The sequence below is a fragment of the Hyperolius riggenbachi genome, chromosome 3 (genome assembly GCF_040937935.1).
Source record: "Hyperolius riggenbachi isolate aHypRig1 chromosome 3, aHypRig1.pri, whole genome shotgun sequence".
Lineage (NCBI taxonomy): Eukaryota > Metazoa > Chordata > Amphibia > Anura > Hyperoliidae > Hyperolius > Hyperolius riggenbachi.
In genome coordinates this window covers 427,647,726-427,668,648 of record NC_090648.1, presented here as the reverse complement: position 1 = coordinate 427,668,648, position 20,923 = coordinate 427,647,726, and the positions used below count along the sequence as shown (strand labels likewise).

Here is a 20,923-nt window from a genome sequence, read left to right as displayed (position 1 = left end):
TGGGGTGTATTTTTCCACATACCCATGCTGAGTGGGAGAAATATCTCTATAAATAGACAATTGTGTGTAAAAAAAATAAAACAATTGTCATTTACGGAGATATTTCTCCCACCCAGCATGGGGATGTGTAAAAATACACCCCAAAACACATTATACTACTTCTCCTGAGTACGGCAATACCACATGTGTGGCACTTTTTTGCAGCCTAACTGCGCTAAGGGGCCAAAAGTCCAATGAGCATCTTTAGGCTTTACAGGGGTGCTTACAATTAGGCACCCCCCAAAATGCCAGGACAGTGAACACACCCCACAAATGACCCCATTTTGGAAAGTAGACACTTCAAGGTATTCAGAGAGGAGCATAGTGAGTCCGTGGCAGATTTCATTTTTTTTTTGTCGCAAGTTAGAAGAAATGGAAACTTTTTTTTCTTTTTTTTGTCAGAAAGTGTCATTTTCCGCTAACTTGTGACAAAAAATAAAATCTTCTATGAACTCACCATGCCTCTCACTGAATACTTTGGGATGTCTTCTTTCCAAAATGGGGTCATTTGGGGGGTATTTGTACTATCCTGGAATTTTAGCCCCTCATGAAACCTGACAGGTGCGCAGAAAAGTCAGAGATGCTTGAAAATGGGAAAATTCACTTTTGGCACCATAGTTTGTAAACGCTATAACTTTTACCCAATCCAATAAATATACACTGAATGTTTTTTTTTTTTTTTATCAAAGACATGTAGCAGAATAACTTTCGCGCTCAAATGTATAGGAAATTTTACTTTATTTGAAAAATGTCAGCACAGCAAGTTAAAAAAGTCATTTTTTTGCCAAAATTCATGTCTTTTTTGATGAATATAATAAAAACTAAAACTCGCAGCAGCAATCAAATAGCAGCAAAAGAAAGCTGTATTAGTGACAAGAAAAGGAGGTAAAATTCCTTTAGGTGGTAGGTTGTATGACCGAGCAATAAACCGTGAAAGCTGCAGTGGTCTGAATGGAGAAAAAGGCTCTGGTCCTTAAGGGGCGAAAAGACTGTGGTCCTTAAGTGGTTAAAGTAAAGAAAAAAATGTCATGCTTCTGCCAGTATTTGGTTCGGAACCACGGCAAGGGCCCCTTTACACTTAATGCGTTAGTATGCATTTTTTCCATAGCAGTGCATTGTGAAAAAGCTTTCCGTTAAAACGTGTATAGTGAGAACTGAACCATAGAGAAACACGGGCATTACTTTGAAAACTAGTTTTCTTTCAATTATAACTGAGAGCAACTGATTAAAGGACCTCTGTCGGGAAAATCTTGAAATATATGTAAGCATATATAATTAAGAAGTATGTTTCTTCCAGAGTAAAATGAGCCATAAATTACTTTTCTCCTATGCTGCTGTCACTTACAGTAGGTAGACAGAACCGACAGGTTTTGGACTAGCTCATCTCCTCATGAGAGGTTCAGAGAGATTTCTTTATTTTCAAAATGCACTTAGTGAATGGCAGTTACTCCGCCCAACTTCCAAAAAAGTTTACGGTGAACAGGGAGGCTGGTCAGCATCTTTGTATAAATCTTTTTCAGGGAGTGTCTTTGTAAAGAATAAAGGCCATGCTGAGAATCCCCTATGGAGAGATGGACTAGCCCAAAACCTGTCGGTAATGTCAGATTTCTACTACTTACTGTAAATGCCAGCAACATAGGAGAGAAGTAATTTATAGCTCATTTTACTCAGGAAGAAGCATACTTCTTATTTGTATGCGTTTTAAATCTTTCACAGTGGGACGTTGCGTTTGATGCAACGTTAAAGTCACACAACGTGCCCCTAACGCAGCGCATGTAGGTTATGAAATAGGACGTTATTTTGCACTGTGTTATATATGTCTCTTGGTGCGCCGTTTTCGTTGCATACTGATGGAACGAAAACGGCGCATGCGTTACATTTTTTAAAAAAAACATTACTGAGCATGTGCAACACAGCAGATACATTGCTAAACGCATGCAGCACTTCTTAATAACGCTACACGTTACACACTAACGCAACGCATGCACAGTGAATGTCGCACAGACTTTGCACTGCTGTGCGTTACTCTGCGTCAAAGTATTAACGTGCGACTTTAACGTTGCACTGTGAAAGAGGCGCCTAACTCTGATGCAGCATAGATTCTATGCCACGGCTTACCGCTGTCCTGAACTGATTGCTGCTCCTGGAGGAAACAAACTTGGCTGTTCCTCCTATTGCTCAGGAGCTGTTTCCATTGGCTCCTAATCACTGTGAGCCAATCACAGTGATCGGGAAAGGAAAAAATGAAAAAAAAAGCCTCTGGACATTCAAGGGATCAGATGCTCCCATCCCAAAGTGAGTGTGGATGCTAAAGAGGCTCCACCAATGTCCACGACCCCTCCACTCCCAGGCACAACCCTCTGCGTCCTTGTGGCCAGGCATCACTCCCTGTAGGAGCGCAGACACACTATGCAGGCGCAGACGGCCATGAATTCATAGTAGCATGGAGCTGTTTGTGCACGGAGAAAAAACGCTATGCACACACAGCTCCGTGGCACTGTGCAGGCCGTAATGTGGGGTCAGGCATCATACATGCAGGAGGGAGTGGCCGGGGGCAATATTCAACTTCAATGTCGAAGATTGCAAAAGGGGTCTCAGCGCAGGAACAGAAGGGCTATAGAAGAAGCCTCTGAGGCTTTTTTTTTTGTATTTAAATATATTTTTCATGCATAATTTCAAATAAATGAACAAACTATTCCTCCTGAACTTGGGCATTAATGCCATGAAGAATGGAAATAAAGAAGAGACATGCATTATTTTTTTCCCCAGTCAGTGTGGGAATATATTGTATGCAACATATCATCAAAAGGTTTCTGCATTTCATAGCAATAAGTAACAACGTGAAAGTGAGATCAGAAAATAGATAATTACATATCATACAGAATGTTTTTTTTTTTGTCTTCATCTCTTGCATTGTAAGCAGAAGCTATGCAGGGGTTGTATCATTCACAGTTTATCAGGCTATACAAAGCTGGAGTATTCCAAATATATAGAGAGAGATTTATATACAGTATATATAGCTTCATCCAATCAGACAGCAGAAAAAGTCATCGTTTATTATGTATAAAATTCAGCACGCATACACTTTATACAGATCCATCAGTTACTGTGCTTCTTATAAAAGGGAGACTCTACTGCAACACAATGTGTAGTGAAATTTCACAGTAAGGAAAATACCTGTGTGCAAAGCCTCCAAAAAAAGCTGCCTTCCTCAGACCTCCACATGCCATACTTTTACAGGGATTCTGACAGCAGTGTGTTGATCACACTTTGTGTTTGTATATAATACTTCTACAGGGCTCAGCAGAACAGCGTCCCTGCCCCGGAACAAGCATGCCGTACAAAATTAGAAAATGGCAGCTTCCATTTACAGCTGCTTTCAAATATATTGCTCGGTAACAGGTCCCCTTCTCAGTTTACAGCAGCCATGTTAATGAAAGATGACTGCTGATTGGTTGCCTTGGGCTGCTGCTAAGTACAGGTTCCGTTCCGGGTGATAGTTTGTAAGCTGAATTTGTTTGTAAGTTGAGTCCTGTGCAAACATGGTGAAACATGGATTTACTTTCAGACAACTCTGGATTTGGACGTTTGATCTGTTTTTTTTTTTTCTTTGTCAGTGTGCTTCTGAAGTGTAACAGTTTATACCATACTGTAACATGTAACAACAAAAACGTCTAATAATAAAACAGTATTGTATATTTTACACTTGAGGACGACTTTGTAACTCTCAAACGATGTAACTCAAGTTGCTTGTAAATAGGGTAATGTATGTATAATATATATATATATATATATATATATATATATATATATATATATATATATATATATATATATATATATATATATATATATATATATATATATATATATATATATATATATATATATATATATTTATTTATATTTTTTTTCCCCCTATGCTGCCATGCCTCGGATACTGAAACCCGTTCTGTGTGAATTTCATTTCATGTGAGAGATTCAGGAATGCACGAGTTGACTTGTTTGCTACTTTTTGAAGATGACATTTCAGTCTCTGATCTGATAAAATAACTTTCTTTTTATAGCACATATTTTCCTCAGGGGCTCAGAGACCAGACAAAGCCTTATTTCCTGGCTGTAATCCTCACTTGCCTGGGTACTGAATACAGGTGTCCGTTACAGTGCCCAGTAAACCTGTGTATCCATGAACACCGCACTCTGCTTGTACAGCTGTAAAGCTGAGAACAGTTCTAGCTCCCAAAATAATCCTGTTCAGTTTATCTTGTGATTTGCAAACCCCTGCAAAGCCAGGAGGATGAACAGAAAATTTCCACTTCCATTTAAATTGGTATTGTCATCAACATTTTTGTTCCTCTTAAACATTAAACACAGTAAAACATTAATATAAAACACTATAAGACTGCTCTGTCTTTTTATTGCATATTTAAGAGAACTGATATAATTGCTGGCTGCAGGAAAAATTATCAGATGTATTCCTACAGAAGTAATTTGTGAGCAAATAAAATAAAAATAAGCTGGAAACCCAGTCAGATGGTTTTAGCTGTTAATTTTATGCTGTTTTTAAAGCTTTAGAACTAATAGTTGAAATAATTTGATGACAATACCATTTTAAGAAAAACTAATTAAGCTGCCTGAAATATTACAGAAAAGGCAGCGTGAATTGGTGAGCAATGCAAGGCAGTGCTGAACTATTCAGCTATAGCCCTAATGGGTAAGGGGGTGTTTACGTTTTAGATTATGGGAAAAAAGTTACCGAGGTGATAAAACAGCTTTATTCTCCTGAATGGCAGTCACATGACTATTTGGTACCAGCTCCACGGTTACACCAATAGAGGATTATGGGAAGGAACGCAGAAGGTATCAGTCTGCAGGATATCCATTGATCGGGATTCTGTTTTCATTAAGATTTACTACATACTTTAAACGACTGGAGATTATCCTCATCACAGAATAGGACTCAGGCCACCATGAATTGGTTATTGCTCAGTATATAATGATTTACAACATTCTTAAAGAAAAATCAATTTTGAAATATGGATTCTTGTGCCCAGTAATATAAAGAAGCTCCTCCTATAACAGGGGGTGTGATTGTTTCTCTAGTCACAGAAATGGGACTAAACTCCTTTCAGTATTGCAAGGCTGAATTACAAAATTGTGGTATAACATGGAATTGTTTTAAAGAGATCTTGCAAATATTTTAACACAGAGCTTTAGCTACCTCCTTTGAAAACACAATTCAGCTTGCATAGGTGTTCAAAAAGCAGGTCAGAAAACCCCTTCTCTCCTTCCCCTCATAGTGCTTTAGTTTACTTTCAGCTCCTGAGCAGATGGACGAGTCTAAGCTGGCCTTTCCTTCTCTCACCCTCTAATGACTAAATTAGGGTAGTCAAACTCCCTAAAGGCTGGAGGGAGTCCCTTGGATCGAGCTGGAAATCACAACATGTGTACCCAGCATTACTCAGCAGGAGTAAATTGGAGGGAAGACAGATTCCACACACCAGACCAGCGTAATTCTGTTAAGCGCCTTTAATACATCCTCATAGCAATAATAGACACAGTAATGGTGACAGTCTGTTATTGCTATAAGTATGTAGGTGCTTTACAGAATTACGCTGGACTGATTCCAGTAATCTGTCTTCTCTCCAATTTACTTTGAAAGCTGTTCATCCAGAGACACAGCCATGCACCTGTTACCCTCATCTGTCTGATCTAGTGGCAACCCTCTCTGTTTCTCTTTACTTTATATGACTCAGCAGGAGGGAGGGGCCAGGAGAGATCATTAGTAGGTGGCCTTGACCACACAATCATCTACTACCACAGATTAAGCGTCCCCGATTCTATATAAGGATAAGGTTACAGTGGAAAAACAGCAAATAAGCTTTCATTATATTTTGCCATTGAAGGATAGAACATAGAAGGCATCTCCATGGATCGGGTACAGGTACACTTTAAGCACACACAGCAAACAACAAACAGCCTTGTACTCTTAATTTTGTCTCAAGTAACAGTGCTTTACAGGTGCATTTGTGATCACTGGCTGGATGTGCTAGAAAAACAGCATTAACAGAAGAATAATAAAAAAGCTTTATAAATATTACACACAGGAATGCATTGAGCTCTTATCTAAGCCTGCAGAGTGGTAAGCGAATGAGCCACAGGTCCTCTTGGAATGAAGGAGATACTGGAATGCTCATAAAGCCTATCAAATGATAGACAAGAATACTGATACTGTTCCCTAATTTATTATTGGTTGGTTATTAGGAAAGTGGAAATTTGAGCTTACGTCAGACATGGATGGGTAATGTGGATATAACGGCCAATGAAATGCCTTAATTGTAGGATATATAAATACAATATATCTTTTTGACATTTTTTTAATCAACTCCTCTCCATGTCATGATGTTGTTGTCAGTCTAATGTGTGAATCCCTCTGGTGGCATGAGCCAAGGTGTTAACTACATCCCCTTGAAAATGTCACACGTATAAAACAATAGTCTTCAGGGTGGGGCAGTGACACAGGAAGTGCTGGTTTGGCAGCCATGTTTTCCCAGTGTCAACAGTCACCGGCTTTCTGTTTCCTCCCAGTGTTGCTGCCTGGTTTACTTGTTGGGAATACGTCGATAATTGTGGAACTGCAGCTTGGAGAGTTTCGCAGGGCCAGAATGATTATGTCACCTCGTAGACATCTATAATATTTAGGGTATCAAATTTTATAGGAGCTTTAAAGTAAACTTAAAGTGTCAAGAACTGAAAGGGTGGGGAGAGGACCTCTACAACCGAATCAATTTTCAGGCTACCCAATTGATTCCAAATAGGAAATTGTTGCTTTTTTTTGCTACTAGATTGTATCCCAAGTGGGCTATAAAGATGCCTCTGGTCACAGAAGTAGACCAGTATTGCATCTATGTGCCTGTCTGTAATTAGACATTGCTTTCATTATATCTTGGAAATCTGATGTTCCGTTTGCTGTATGAGTGCTTTTTCTCGGCCTGTCAGATACTAGTTTCTTCAGTGGTTCCTACTGAAGAGATTAAATCAGAGGGATGCACTGCTAGCTTCAGTTACAGTCTGCATGAAAAGAGTACACTCCCACATTGTAGAGTTTTCAACTTGCGGTTGCACTTAAATAGAATTTAGATAAAGGTATCTTCTTTTCTTAAGTCAAATAAGTACTCTATTGGCATTGGGGTTCACGAGGATGTGAGTGGGGTTTGCAGAGTGATGGGAGTGGAGTTTACAGAAGGTAGGGAGTGATGTTCATGGAGGAACCTGCGTGGGATCTGCGGGGGTCTATTGTGGAGGGATAGGAGTGGAGTTTAAAGACAGATGGTGGTAGGGTTTGCAGAGGGGAAGTGGTGGGGTTTGCAGAGGGGTAGGGGTGGAGTTTGCAGAGGGGTAGGGGTGGGGTTTGCAGAGGGGTAGGGGTGGGGTTTGCAGAGGGATGGGGTGGGGTTTTGCAGAAGAGTGGCAGAGGTAGAAAAATCTAGGAAAGTGTCCATACACTTAGAACTTGAATTAATACTGCCATTTAAACTTTCGCTTTTCATCAACCACCGTGAATAATATAAGCCCCATTAGAGGCCAAAGGTAACACTGCTGTGGCGGAATATTACAAGAAAAAAAAAGACATAAAATGAAATAGTGGACATAATATATGGAACAAATACATTATCTTTTCATCTGTGTATGAGATACAAAACAGGTAAGCAAATGGAAAAATAGATATATATGCATATAGAATATCATTTTCATTACTTATGGGTACCAGTGACATCACCGGCATCCTCCGATCCATAGTCACTGATAAGTCATCATAAGAAGAATACTTAGAAAAACAAAGTATTTGTGGTAAATTAGGCTATAAAAGTGTTGGCCTCCGAGATGCGCATTAGCAGTGTTGTATTGCTTCATACACGCTGACCTGTCTTTTGGGCTTCCTTGCTCTCCCAAGTCTGGCAAACCAAAGTAGAGCCTGCAAGTTAAGTGAAGCAAAGAGCCAGAGGGAAGCCATCTTGTTCTGCCAACACAGCTGAGGTATAACCTGTCCTCAAGACATTGGCTGTGCAGAAAGTGCGGCAGTTATACATAGATGCCCTCTGGGTTGAATCCTGAAGACAATGTGTTCTGCAGGATACGGAGGTTGCTGGGAAGCTGCCTCGATGATCCTGGCCTTTTTAGGGAGCCTGATTGGAACGTTGGTTCTGAATGAGAGAAAAGATCACATAAGAGGAGTGATGAAAGAGAACAAAACTTATTACAATACCCTAATTCTCCACCTAAAACTAGATTGAACAGGGAAATTTTACAAGATGTGAAATGCTTTTTTTCCCCTTTTCTCAAAGACCTGCTCAAATGTTTTCACAGATCTGTGCAGCACCCAGTTGCAAGTTTATTTGTGTCTGTGTTGAAGTTACTTATTAAAAGTGATTAACTTGTTATCAGCTGAGTTACCTGGTCACGAATCCAAAACACTGACTTCTTCCTGACAACAGTCTGCAATTGCTATAGGCTACAACCTTATCTAAGAGATTCAGTCTGTGCCACAGCTCCTTATGGTCTGAACAGCAGGATGATGCAAGCTTCTTCCAGCTCCCCTGAGCCTTGCAAGTCCCTCAGTTTCCTCCTAGGCAGCTGCGCTCCACCACTGTGCCTCTCCAAAAGCTCACCCTAATGGACAAGTCGCGGGCTACTGCGCGCCTGTGTGGCACTGGCCGTGCACCTCCTACATCAAGCTCCTGGTCACGCATCCTGCAACCGCACTGGCCCGTGACAGGCGATCTTACAAGGAAGCACAGCAGCATGGACCAAGGGAAAGTAAGGGCTGCCGGAGCAGCGTAAGTGTGACATCATGTGGGAGCGGGCAAGTGTGGAGAACAATGCTCTGGGCTGCAGCTTGGCTGAAGCAATCCACCAGGCTAAACGCTGGCCAAGCGGGGTCCAGGGCTACTGGTTTTATCTAGCATGTGTACCCAGCTTTATTTTTATAGTGGGCCTTTTATATACTCATTTGCATTTCATAAAGGTTATTTTTCCAATTTTTAATGCTTCCTATAGCTGTCAAGTTGGCTTGCTAAGTAGTTTCCCCAGGAAATAAGCCAGACTTTGTTCAGTTTTCGCCCGAGCTCCAGAGTCAACTTTAGGAATGGTCAATTAGATGCAAATAAATAAAGTTCCCACATTTTCCTGTGTTCTTGTTGTTTGTGTCCTATTTGGTGACTATCTCCAATCGGAACTCAAACACAAATACTGTAAAAACCCACAAAGATTTATTTTTCCCTTTCTCAATCATCTGTTGTTCCAGTTATTTAGAAATGAGTGAATTTTTGATGGCTCATTTTCCTCTGCTTACCTTTCTCTGGCTGGGGAAACTCCACCTCACTAGGCTCTGCTGGAAGCACTGTGACCTTGGTGCCCGTTTGTTGGATAAACTGCTGCAGGTTGACCTGGCGGAGCTCTTTGGTCAGCTGTTCGAGGTCCTGCTCTCGCTCCTAATGGGGAGAAGACAAAGCATAACTGAGGACTTCAGTTGGTTTGGTGATTAGCTTGTACACACCCCTCCCTGTAGACACTTTTCTCCTCTTACAATAACATTAATTTGCCGTTATGGATTCATGCATTCCCACTCTTCTCAGGGAAGGATTTAAACTTTTTGGCCTTCCAGGCTAACTTTCTTGTAGTTTTGCCTTTTATCCAATCCACGTTCCCCTACATGTACTGCATCCCTTCCTCAACTTTGCAGAAGTCTCTCCATACGGAGAAGCAGCTGCCCTTCCGTTTTCAGGCCCCCCTGTGCCACAACCTCCTCTACCAGTGGCGCCACCCATCTCTTGTGGCAGCCCCTTTCTTCTGTCTGAAGTCCCATGTATGGAAAAACAGTTTGTGTCTTCCATATTCAAACTCCCATTTCCAGCCTTTTTTCCCACTTATAGAAGCTTCCCTCTACCATGTCAATCCTCCACTCTTGAACAACAGCTTCCCTAGGCTGTAATTAATGCAGACTTAAAAATTCCTTATTTCCTTCAACTGCACAGTCCTGCTGTTCTCTATATACCCTGTGTCTGCCCTCAGGGACCTCCTGTTCAATCCTTAGATGCCCCCTGCACCAACCCTCTGGCCTCCCTTGCTTACTTTAGTCAACTTTTATGCTCCTTCCATTTTACTCTGTCTACCCTCAGACGCCTGCTCTCTTTAATCTTCTTTCAGCCTCCACCCTAAGCTCTTTTCTATGTTCAGTTTGCTCCTCTGATCTTTGGTCTACTATTCTCAGCCCCCCCCCCCCCTACTTTCCTTTACCTTCACTTAAAAAGCCTCCTTTGTCCTGCCTGCACCCAAATTCTGGTTTCTCCTGTTCGGCAGGGCCGTATCTCTTAAGAGGCACCCGTGGGCCGGTGCCATGGGCGGCCATCTAATGCCTATTTAAATTTTTTATTATTATTTTTTTTTATTTTAAAAAAGCGACGGAGACACACACACATGCAGAGTAGTAGCGGCCGGCCGGGGAAATTTCCCGACGCTGGAGGAAGACTCTGCATGCCGCTGGCTGGTCTGAGCAGTGACGTCACCAGACCAGGCAGCGGCATGCAGAGATGGATTCCCTCGCGCGCCGGGAAGAAGAGATGGGGATGTTCTCCGGCCGCTGCCCCTGGACTGGAATCGTCTCTGGCTGCACTGACTGGAAGGGGGAGCGGGAGCTGCCTTCAGGTGAGGGAGGGGACGTCCCTGCTTCTCCGCTACTCTGTGCCTGCTCCACCTTCCAGGCTACCTAAACTGGGGGACACTTATTATATCTACTTCCTAAACTGGGGCATTTATATATTTACTTCCTAAACTGGGGGACACCTACAACATACCTACTTCCTAAACTGGGGGACACCTACAACATACCTACTTCCTAAACTGGGGGACACCTATATACCTACTTCCTAAACTGGGGGACACCTATATACACTACCTAAACTGGGGGACACCTATATACCTAGTTCCTAAACTGGGACACACATATATATATATATATATATATATATATATATATACTTCCTAAACTGGGGGGCACCTACATACCTACTTCCTAAACTGGGGGACACCTACATACCTACTTCCTAAACTGGGGGACACCTACATACCTACTTCCTAAACTGGGGGACACGTGTGTGTGTGTGTGTGTGTGTGTGTGTGTGTGTGTGTGTGTGTGTGTGTGTGTGTGTGTGTGTGTGTGTGTGTGTGTGTGTGTGTGTGTGTGTGTGTGTGTGTGTGTGTGTGTGTGTGTGTGTGTGTGTGTGTGTGTGTGTGTGTGTGTGTGTGTGTGTGTGTGTGTGTGTGTGTGTGTGTGTGTGTGTGTGTGTGTGTGTGTGTGTGTGTGTGTGTATATATATATATATATATATATATATATATATATATACATACATACTACCTAAACTGGGAGACACCTGTATACCTACTACCTAAACTGGGGGACACCTGTATACCTACTACCTAAACTGGGGGACACCTGTATACCTACTACCTAAACTGGGGGACACCTATATACCCACAGAGACAGAGAACGTACATTATTACAACACGAAGCACGATGGATCATGCAAACTAATGCACTTGGCCCTCTTGGATTGAATGATAAGAACGAATTAGCCTGCTTCCTTGAAAAATGATCCCAAAGAAACGAATTCAGAATGATATAAGCAACGTCTCCTAGATCTCCTGGCCTTGTCACATCTATGGAGCCTTGTTTTTTGGCGTGGATTCTGTCTCTATCTCCCTCCTCCCATAATCCTTGTTTCACCTATATACTTGTGCGGAGATATGCAGCAGTTGACGCCGCACATGTATATTTAATTCTGCTATCTTGCACGTTTTTCTCCCTCTGGACTTGGCTGTATCTGTCCTGTGTGTTTGCTGGTGCCTCCTTCTCTTTTCTCCCTCTATGGGTTCTAAATATATACACCTTTTGGTGTTTATTTTTAATGATTTCTATGTTCTATTTGACCTGCCATCTGGGGCTGCTCCCACGGGCACGCTAGTCCTGACTCTCGCCCCCCTCCCTTGCATCGGGGTTCCCTTTTACTCCAGACCTCTAATACAGTAAGTGTCTCTTGTATGCACGCATACTGCTGCCTGCTGACAGCAGCCTCTGCAGTGCACCCTTTGCTGGGAGGCTGTGCGCTGAGCCGCATGGCGGGGCGTGTCCGTGGGCGTGCCCCCTGCTGCCAGGTTACACGGACGCTTTTAGTCCTCCATGCAGGGCAAGTGAGCGTCATGTGTTGTCATAGAAATTGGGGGCGTGGCTTGCTGACGTAGGCGGAAGTGCCGCCGTGACGCTGGTATGTAACCAGCATGGATGCAGCCCGCCCCCAACCTTCCCCATTGCGGTGAACAAGCGCTGTTAGCGCGAAATGGACGTCCGCAGGGGGACACAGACCTGGCGCCCACTTAACCTGCTTTGACATCTGGCTGCTACCCAACTGTAAGTGTCTTTTTTACAATAAAGTACCCTAACTGCAGTGCTGGCTTAAGCCTCCTCTCTCCATTATCTGGTGAAATGTTGCACTCATTGCGATTATTCTCTGGTGAAATGCTGCACTCATTACGATTATTCTCTGGTGAAATGCTGCCCACTGTATGATTGTTATCTGGTGAAATATAGCACTCATTGCTGAAATGTTGCACTCATTGCGATTATTCTCTGGTGAAACGCTGCACTCATTGCGATTATTCTCTGGTGAAATGTTGCACTCATTGCGATTATTCTCTGGTGAAATGCTGCACTCATTGCGATTATTCTCTGGTGAAATGTTGCACTCATTGCGATTATTCTCTGGTGAAATGCTGCCTACTGTATGATTGTTATCTGGTGAAATATAGCACTCATTGCTGAAATGTTGCACTCATTGCATTTATTTTGTGCTGAAATGTTGCACTCATTGCGTTTATTCTCTGCTGAAATGTTGCACTCATTGCATTCATTTTCTGGTGAAATGTTGCCCACATTGCGATTATTTTATGGTGAAACATTGCTGCATTACGATTATTTTATTGTGAAACGCTGCCCCATTACAATTATTTGGCACCTATGGGGGGCCCTATCCAAATTTTCGCAAGGGGGCCCAGTGATTTCTAGTTACGCCCCTGACTACTACCTAAACTGGGGATACCTATAGACTTGGCTATCTATACTGGGGACACCTATAGTATGTCTATATTGGGGACACTTATAGACCTGGCTACTTTATACTGATACTAATTATTTATATAACACCAACCTATTACGCAGCGCTGTACAGAGTATGTATTGTCTTGTCACTAACTGTCCCACAGAGGGGCTCACAATCTAATCCCTACCATAGTCATATGTGTATGTATGTATGTATTGTAGTCTAGGGCCAATTTTTAGGGGGAAGCCAATTAACTTATCTGTATCGTATGGTATTGGGATGTGGGAGGAAACCAGAGTGCCTGGAGGAAACCCACGTAGACACGGGGAGAACATACAAACTCCTTGCAGATGTTGACCTGGCTGGGATTCGAACCGGGAACCCAGTGCTGCAATGCAAGAGCGCTAACCACTACGTCACCGTGCTGCCATACTACTGTACCTTATTGTACTGCCATCTTCAGCAGTACTTCACAGAGTACGTAGTCATGTCACTGACTATCTTCTAAGGAGCTTACAATCTAATCCTGCCATAGTCTAATGTCCTACCATATTATTATGTATTTATATAGCACTGGCATCTTCTGCAGCACTTTGCAGAGAACATAGTCATGTTATTGACTTTTCTCAGGGGAGCTCACATTCTAATACCTACCACTATTTTGTGCGAGAGAACACTGGCTAATGTGTGGGGTTTTTTGGGAACATTTCATGCTTTTTTTAGCGTCACTTTACTCATACCCGGGGAGAAAACATGGCTCTCACCGACTTTGGGCTGCACTCTTACTAGGAAATTTTAATTGGTCACACCCACTGTATGTTATGGACACGCCCACTGTATGTTATGGACACGCCCATTTTTCACCGTGGCGCGCTTCGCGCGCCGCCCCACCTTCACCCTCCAGGGGGGGGGGGGGCGCCATAGGTTTGGGGTGCCTAGGGGAGCCCAAATCCTAAATACAGCCCTGCTGTTCGGCCGTAGTCTATCACCTAGGTTCTCAACGTGTGGTACGCGTACCCCAAGGGGTACTTCTGATGGTTCCAGGGGGTACGCTGGCTTGATATACTTAAGCAAGAATAACAAATTTAGAGATTTAGAAAATGATAAATCTTATTTAAACAACACCAAGTTAACATTATAGCTAGTTAAAAGCAATAGTAAATGCTTGGAAATTGTTTAGAACCAATTATCATGTACTACAATCAAATATATATTTGTCAAGGGGTACTTGTGATACTTTTTACTATGCTAGGGGGTACTTGGTGATTACTGGGTTTTAAAAGGGGTACATACCAATAAAATGTTGAGAAACATCTATCACATGGTACCTCTGGGCCCTCTCACTCTATCCTCACATGTACCTCCTGGTCTCTATAGTCTAACCTCAGGATCTTTCTGCACTCCTTTCTATTCTCAGGCTCTAATGCTTTTCTAAGTGTATCCTTAAAGGAACTCTGTCGCAAAAAATCTTAAAATTTAAAATACACGTAAACATCTACAAATAAGAAGTACGTTTCTTCCAGAGTAAAATGAGCCATAAATTACTTTTCTCCTATGTTGTGGTCACTGTAGAAATCTGACATTACCGACAGAGTTAGAACCAGCCCATCTTCTCATGGGGGGGTGGGGGGGGGGGGGTTCTCAGGGTTTTCTTTATTTTTAAAAGCACTTAGTGAATGGCAGTTACTCCGTCCAACTGCCAAAAAAGTGTGCAGTGAGCAGGGAGGCTGGCCAGCATCTGTGTATAAAGAATGGGGATAAAGAATAAAGGCCATGCTGAGAATCCCCCATGAAGAGATGGACTAACCCAAAACCAGTCGGTAATGTCAGATTTCTACTAACTACTATAAGCGACAGCAACATAGGAGAAAAGTAATGTATGGCTCATTTTACTCTGGAAGAAATGTACTTCTTATTTGTATGTGTTTTAAATTTTAAGATTTTCACACAAGTTCCTCTTTAACCCTTCCTGGCGGTTTATAAAAAATCCGCCAGGGGGCAGCAAAGTCTTTTTTAAAAAAAATTTTTTTATTTTTTCATGTAGCGAGACAAAGTCTCGCTACATCATAGCCGCTGCTCAGCGGCATCCCCCAGCCCCTCCGATCGCCTCCGGCGATCGGAGATCAGGAGATCCCGTTCAAAGAACGGGATCTCCTGGAGGGCTTCCCCCGTCGCCATGGCGACGGGCGGCATGACGTCACCGACGCCGTGACGTCATTGGGAGACCCGATCTACCCCTCAGCGCTGTCTGGCACTGATTGGCCAGGCAGCGCACGGGGTCTGGGGGGGGGGCTCACGGCGCAGGGAGCGCTGCATAATCGGTGCGGAGCGGCGGCGATCAGAGGGCACACGCAGCTACAAAGTGCTAGCTGCGTGCTGCAAAAAAAATTATCAAAATCGGCCCAGCAGGGCCTGAGAAATCCCCCTGCGCGGCATAGCCCGTGCTCAGCACGGGCTTACCGCCAGGGAGGTTAAATAGAACCTGAAGTGAAAGCGATATGGACGCTGCCATATTTATTTCCTTTTAAACAATACAAGTTGCCTGGCAGCCTTGCTGATCTCTTTGGCTGCAGCAGTTTCTGAATCACACACATGAAAAAGGCATGTGGCGAATCCTGTCAGAAACATCTGATCCGCATGCTTGCTCAAGGTCGATGGCTAAATGTATTAGAAGCAGAGGTCAGCAGGACAGCCAGGCAGCTGGTATTGTTTAAAGGGAAATAAAATGTGTGCTATAACCTTTTGCAGTGGCGGACAAAGATTATTTAAGGCTTATTAGGTATATACAGTTATTCCTGTTAGCAATGTCCATATTCCAAGTACTGGACAACACAAGGGAGAGTTGCAGAACTCAGGGGAAGATTTTCCCTCCTGTGGCCCATCCATGCAACATGGCTGTGGGGGCACAAAATAGAAGAACTTGTCAACTATGTTTTGTCTTGCCGGCAGATACTGCGATCTTTACTGAGCTGTATGTGTGTAAGGGCACTTATCTTTTAGAGCACACAGGAATTAAGAGACCTATGAAGTAGCCCTTTTGACCTCATACTAATAAAATGCTAGCTTCTGGCTTTTGTTGGTCTTCTAGACATAAGATATTCTGAATATCTTATCCTGAAACAACTGCACGGATCAAGCGTTTTAACTTTTTTAGTCTGTATACTGTAGGATATTTTTATAGTAAACCTCTGGCTATAGTAAACTCAATCCCCAGGTCCCAACCATGCACCTGTAAGAATATACAGTGTATGATGAATCCTGATCCAGTAACTTCTGATGTAGTAAACCACCTCAGCAGATCAGGACAGCTCCATCTCTGGAAGTGTTTAAATCCAGACTGAAAACCCACCTGTTCAGATTGGCATTTGCAGAAATCTAATTTTTGTTGTGTGAATACTTCATCCTACTACCAATTAAGGAATCTGAGAGAGCCTAAGTGCTTTGAGTCCTATGGGAGAAAAGCGCTACAGAAATGTTTTTGTTACTTGGCCAGATCCCTTGGAGTTTACTATAAAGGGATTCAACTTTACTTCCAAGTGAGGACAATGGCTGCCTCTGTAGCCTCTTTCATGTCTAGTGTGTTTTAATATCAGTGTCTTGGAACCACAATTTCAACCTAATCATTCCATAAAGAGCAAGTATATTTAATATCCAACATGTGTTCCTTCAATCTTCACAAAGCCACCTGAGCTTGGAGACTTATAACTTATGAATTTTTCAATCTGTCTTCAAAGGTGACCTTTGGATGTGCCTAGATTCTTGTTTACTTAACTGTCTACAGGCTGAATTACGAGCGAGATGGTTTTGAATCTATAGGAGCATCACTAATCCATTGGTCGCAGCCCTAAGCATTGAGATATCAAGCCTTGACTAACAACCTCTCCAGCCCCCAATCCTTCCTTCGATTAACTCTGTCATTGTGACTTACCAGGAGCCGCTTAGCTGCCTGTCCAAGAGACCTCTCCACTGCCTTGGCACCATTTTCCAGCCGTTGGCATTCTTGACTTTGGCCTTCAAGCTCCCCTTTGATCTTATCGATCTTCCCCCTCACGATTTCCTCGTTAATTTGGGATTCTTGTACTTCCCTCTGCAATTTTTCTGCCTCAATCCCACTTTCGATAGCATGAATTTTGTTTTGGTAGTCCTTGAGCTGGCTATCACATTGGAGCATCCTTTGGGTCATCTCCTGCAGCTGCTCCTTCAGTTGCTTTTCATTCTCCACCTCGATCTGCAGCTCGTTCTCCCAGAACTCCTCTTCTTCAATCTCCACTTCATTGCGTTTGACTTTCTGCTCCAGTTTGCCCAATTCCTCTTCTAGGCTGGACTTGTACTTCTGCTCCCAGTATCGGATCTCCGTCTCACTGGAGTCCAACTGTTTCTCCAGACACTGGAGCCTCTCGGTTTGCAGGTGTATTAACTTTTTCAGCTCCTCTGAGGTGGTTCTATAATTGTTAAGCACCTTTTGCTTAAATTCGGACTCTCTTCCCTTGCTAAAAATGTCCATAAGTCCTTTGGGCCCACCGCTGAAGGTTAACGATTTCCTCTTTGGCTCTCTCCTCTTAATCGAGCGGTCAATCTGTGGTCGAAGTTTTGCCAAAGGAGGCAGGCTCTGCCTGTACAAAGTCCGTTCCGGAACATGAGCTATACTGTCCGAGGTAGGCCTTTCACTAAGTGATGGCCCTGTGCGCCGCAGGATAAGCTGAACATCGCTGGCGTATTGACCCCACTTGTTTATCGAGACCACAGGGTTTTCATGAGGTGCTAGATGTCTCTCTGTATCCCTCCATTTTTCTATGAGAGTGTATCTTCCTGTGCGACCTTGAAGAAAGCAGAGACAACAAAATGACTGTATTAGCAATACATTTGCTGGAAGAATTCAATGACTACAGATAAGAGTGCTACTAAAGCCAAATTAGTCTTTTTTTTTTTTTTTTGAGTAATGTTAGAAGATCCTAATTCTAGATTCCTAGCAGCAGGACACCTACAAAGGGCTGATATACCGCCTGCACAACCTGCTGCATTATGAACACAGAACTACACTTCCCATGATCCCTAAAGGCCAATACACACTGATAAGGCAGAATCCTGATAGCCAATGTCAGTATGTAGGTCAGTTGACAATGGAAAAAGCAGAATCATACTAGCTCACTCCCATTGTCATTCCAACACAGCAAGTACATATTGAATTTTTTTTTCAGCAACTTTTGTAAAGAAATACTAGACGTAACAATTTAACTTGATACATGTGGGCAAATTTTTGTCTTAGTATTGTCAGATCCTATGGTTACTCAGCATAACACAGAAGGGTATTTAAACTTGATGAGGGGGATTAAACCTTGACTCTACACACTGATCTACTAGGTGGATAAGTTGATTCAAGAATTCTACATAATTTAAATCTACAATGACGTTTGTGCAAAGGCTGCAATCAATGGCTCCCTGCAAGGTGTTGTTATTTAAATGCTATTTATTATTTGTTGGATGTTAACATGCCACACAGCTTGGGAAAAGTTTATGTGGAATAAAGCTTCATCCAGCAGGTGGCGCTGTTTGATCACTACTGTTCAGGCCCTTCTGTATAAGCTCAGGGTGCAAAGATGAAGAAGAATTATAAGTTAGTGCTCTGCAGCAGAGCTGTGACAAATTAGACATTTTTATTGCAGATGCGACTGAAATCATTACATTATGCAAAGCAGTTCATAAAATTAGAGTGGAAGATGATAGAAAAATACAATGCAAATCAATTTTTTAAGCCCCAGCCCCAGTTATTGTACCGCAGCAGTTGCTGTCTGTAGGGCTGGGCAGCCTTGCAGCAAGGTGAGCGTGCCATTTGCTGGTTAACAATCAGGTGACCCCACAGTATAAGTAGCACACTCAGACCTCATAGGGTGATGGTCCCTGATTGACATTGTTATAGATGGATCGCACTAGGATTGTTTTTTCTCTCGTCCTTACATGTGGAATATTTGCCTGTAACGGGTGGATCCTCTGAAGCTTCTGGATATTGGATACCGAGCAGAGGTGGATGTGTCAATAAGGGCTCTAATAAGTAGTTACTGAACTTTGGGAAGGGGTAGCGCACTCTATTACCATTGTTTATAATAGTTTTTGATTTGTTGTGTTGTGCACATAGTGGCAAACAGCGACTGACCGAGAACATGATATAAAAGTCATGTGGATAGCACTCGTGCATAGGGATCACGTTCAAACTCTCAGCGTTTGCATGGATTTCCTGCAGGCACTCTGGCTTCGTCCCACGTCCCAAAACATCCCAGTAAATTGACTCCCTCCAAAATTGGCCAAGGACAGTGGACTAGGACTATGGTAGGGATTGTGAGCTCCTCTGAGGGACAGTTCGTCATATGAACTTCTACACTATAAAGCAGTGCGTAAGATGTCAACACTATATACATTCACAATAGTAATTATGTGTGCAAACGCTCACAAGACATGAGAGGAAAAAGGAAACTACAGTAACTTGCTCGGGATCAAAGCTCAGTTGAAAAGCCATCATGCATGTATGTACTTTGATATGGCATTCTTGTCTCTTGAGGGGGATACCTATATTTAGAACACTGGGCCTGATGCACCTAACTGCGTTAATATTGACATACACAGACAGTGCACAGCAATATTACCCTTACTTCTGTCAGCAGTACCACAAGTTACACTATTAGTGCGACCCACGGTACTTGAGTAGCGAGACCGTTGTTACGGTAATGTGCGCAACTGACGAGCATTACTATTAGTGACACTTGTTACCATAGCAATGGTCGTGCTACTGAGTAAGGGTAACATTGTTGTGCACTGTCTGAGCATATGTGCATCAGGCCCATTGTGGAGTCCTCTTTAAGCCTCATAACCACGAGGCGATATGTGGGGCGATGGTACCAGATGTTGGGGTACATCGTTTAACATGATCATGTTAAACGATGTTGCCCCCTGAGGCGATCGCGGGTCATTAAACGATGGACACGGCGATCACATCGTTGAGATCCCCGACGACTCCACGTAAAGTACTGCGATCACTTACTTCCCGTTCGCACTCATCGTGTAGTGTAGTGACATCGCAAGCAGAAAGAGGCATCGCTTGACAATGATCATCTAGGGGACATCGCTGGAACCATCAGGTGGTGAGTACGTAGCTTAAGATTAGGCACAAGATTTGGGAAAAAATCATGGGGTGGAGCAGAGTGTTTGGCGTTAGTGTGGGATTAGGGCAATTGGAGGGGTGGCTAGGGTAAGGAGATAGGGCAGCACAGGGGCCAAATGGTTAGCATACAGGTCTCTGGTTGAATTATTGGCCACAACAGTATCTGCATGGAGGTTGATTGTCCTCTGCATTTACATGGGTCTTTGGAAAAAAATATTTCTGCTGGTTCAGTGTTAATTTACTGCACTCCAGCTGCCTACTACAACCACAGGAACCTACTGCTAGCTTAATCGGCTTATCCCAAATTGGCCCTAGTTTATGGTAGAGATATTACACTATAATTATGGTAGGGACTAGATTGTGAGCTCCTCTGAGGGACAGCTAAGGTGCGTACACATGCACTATTATTGTTGTCTGTCAGGATCGAGCTGTGGGCAATTCCTACTTGACTAGCGCATCGCTCAGGTATACCGAGTGGTATGTAATTTTTCTATAGAGAAGGAAGGGTGATAAGCAAGGTGCATGGTGGCACAATGAGGGGCACAATGTCTGCATTAATCTTCTCAGTTAGCCAACA

General features: G+C 43.0%; 1 protein-coding gene across 1 annotated transcript in view; it reads right to left on the bottom strand.

The window, feature by feature from the left end:
* Positions 1-3,928: 3,928 nt before the first annotated feature.
* RASSF8 (Ras association domain family member 8) overlaps positions 3,929-20,923 on the bottom strand; it is a 101,895-nt gene continuing 84,900 nt past the window's right edge. Inside the window, exons 3-5 of the mRNA XM_068277588.1 lie at positions 17,122-18,011; positions 9,392-9,530; positions 3,929-8,243 (exon numbers count right to left, since the gene is read on the bottom strand). Coding sequence (XP_068133689.1) covers positions 8,122-8,243; positions 9,392-9,530; positions 17,122-18,011 — 1,151 coding nt within the window. The 3' untranslated portion in view covers positions 3,929-8,121. The remainder of the gene's footprint in view (positions 8,244-9,391; positions 9,531-17,121; positions 18,012-20,923) is intronic.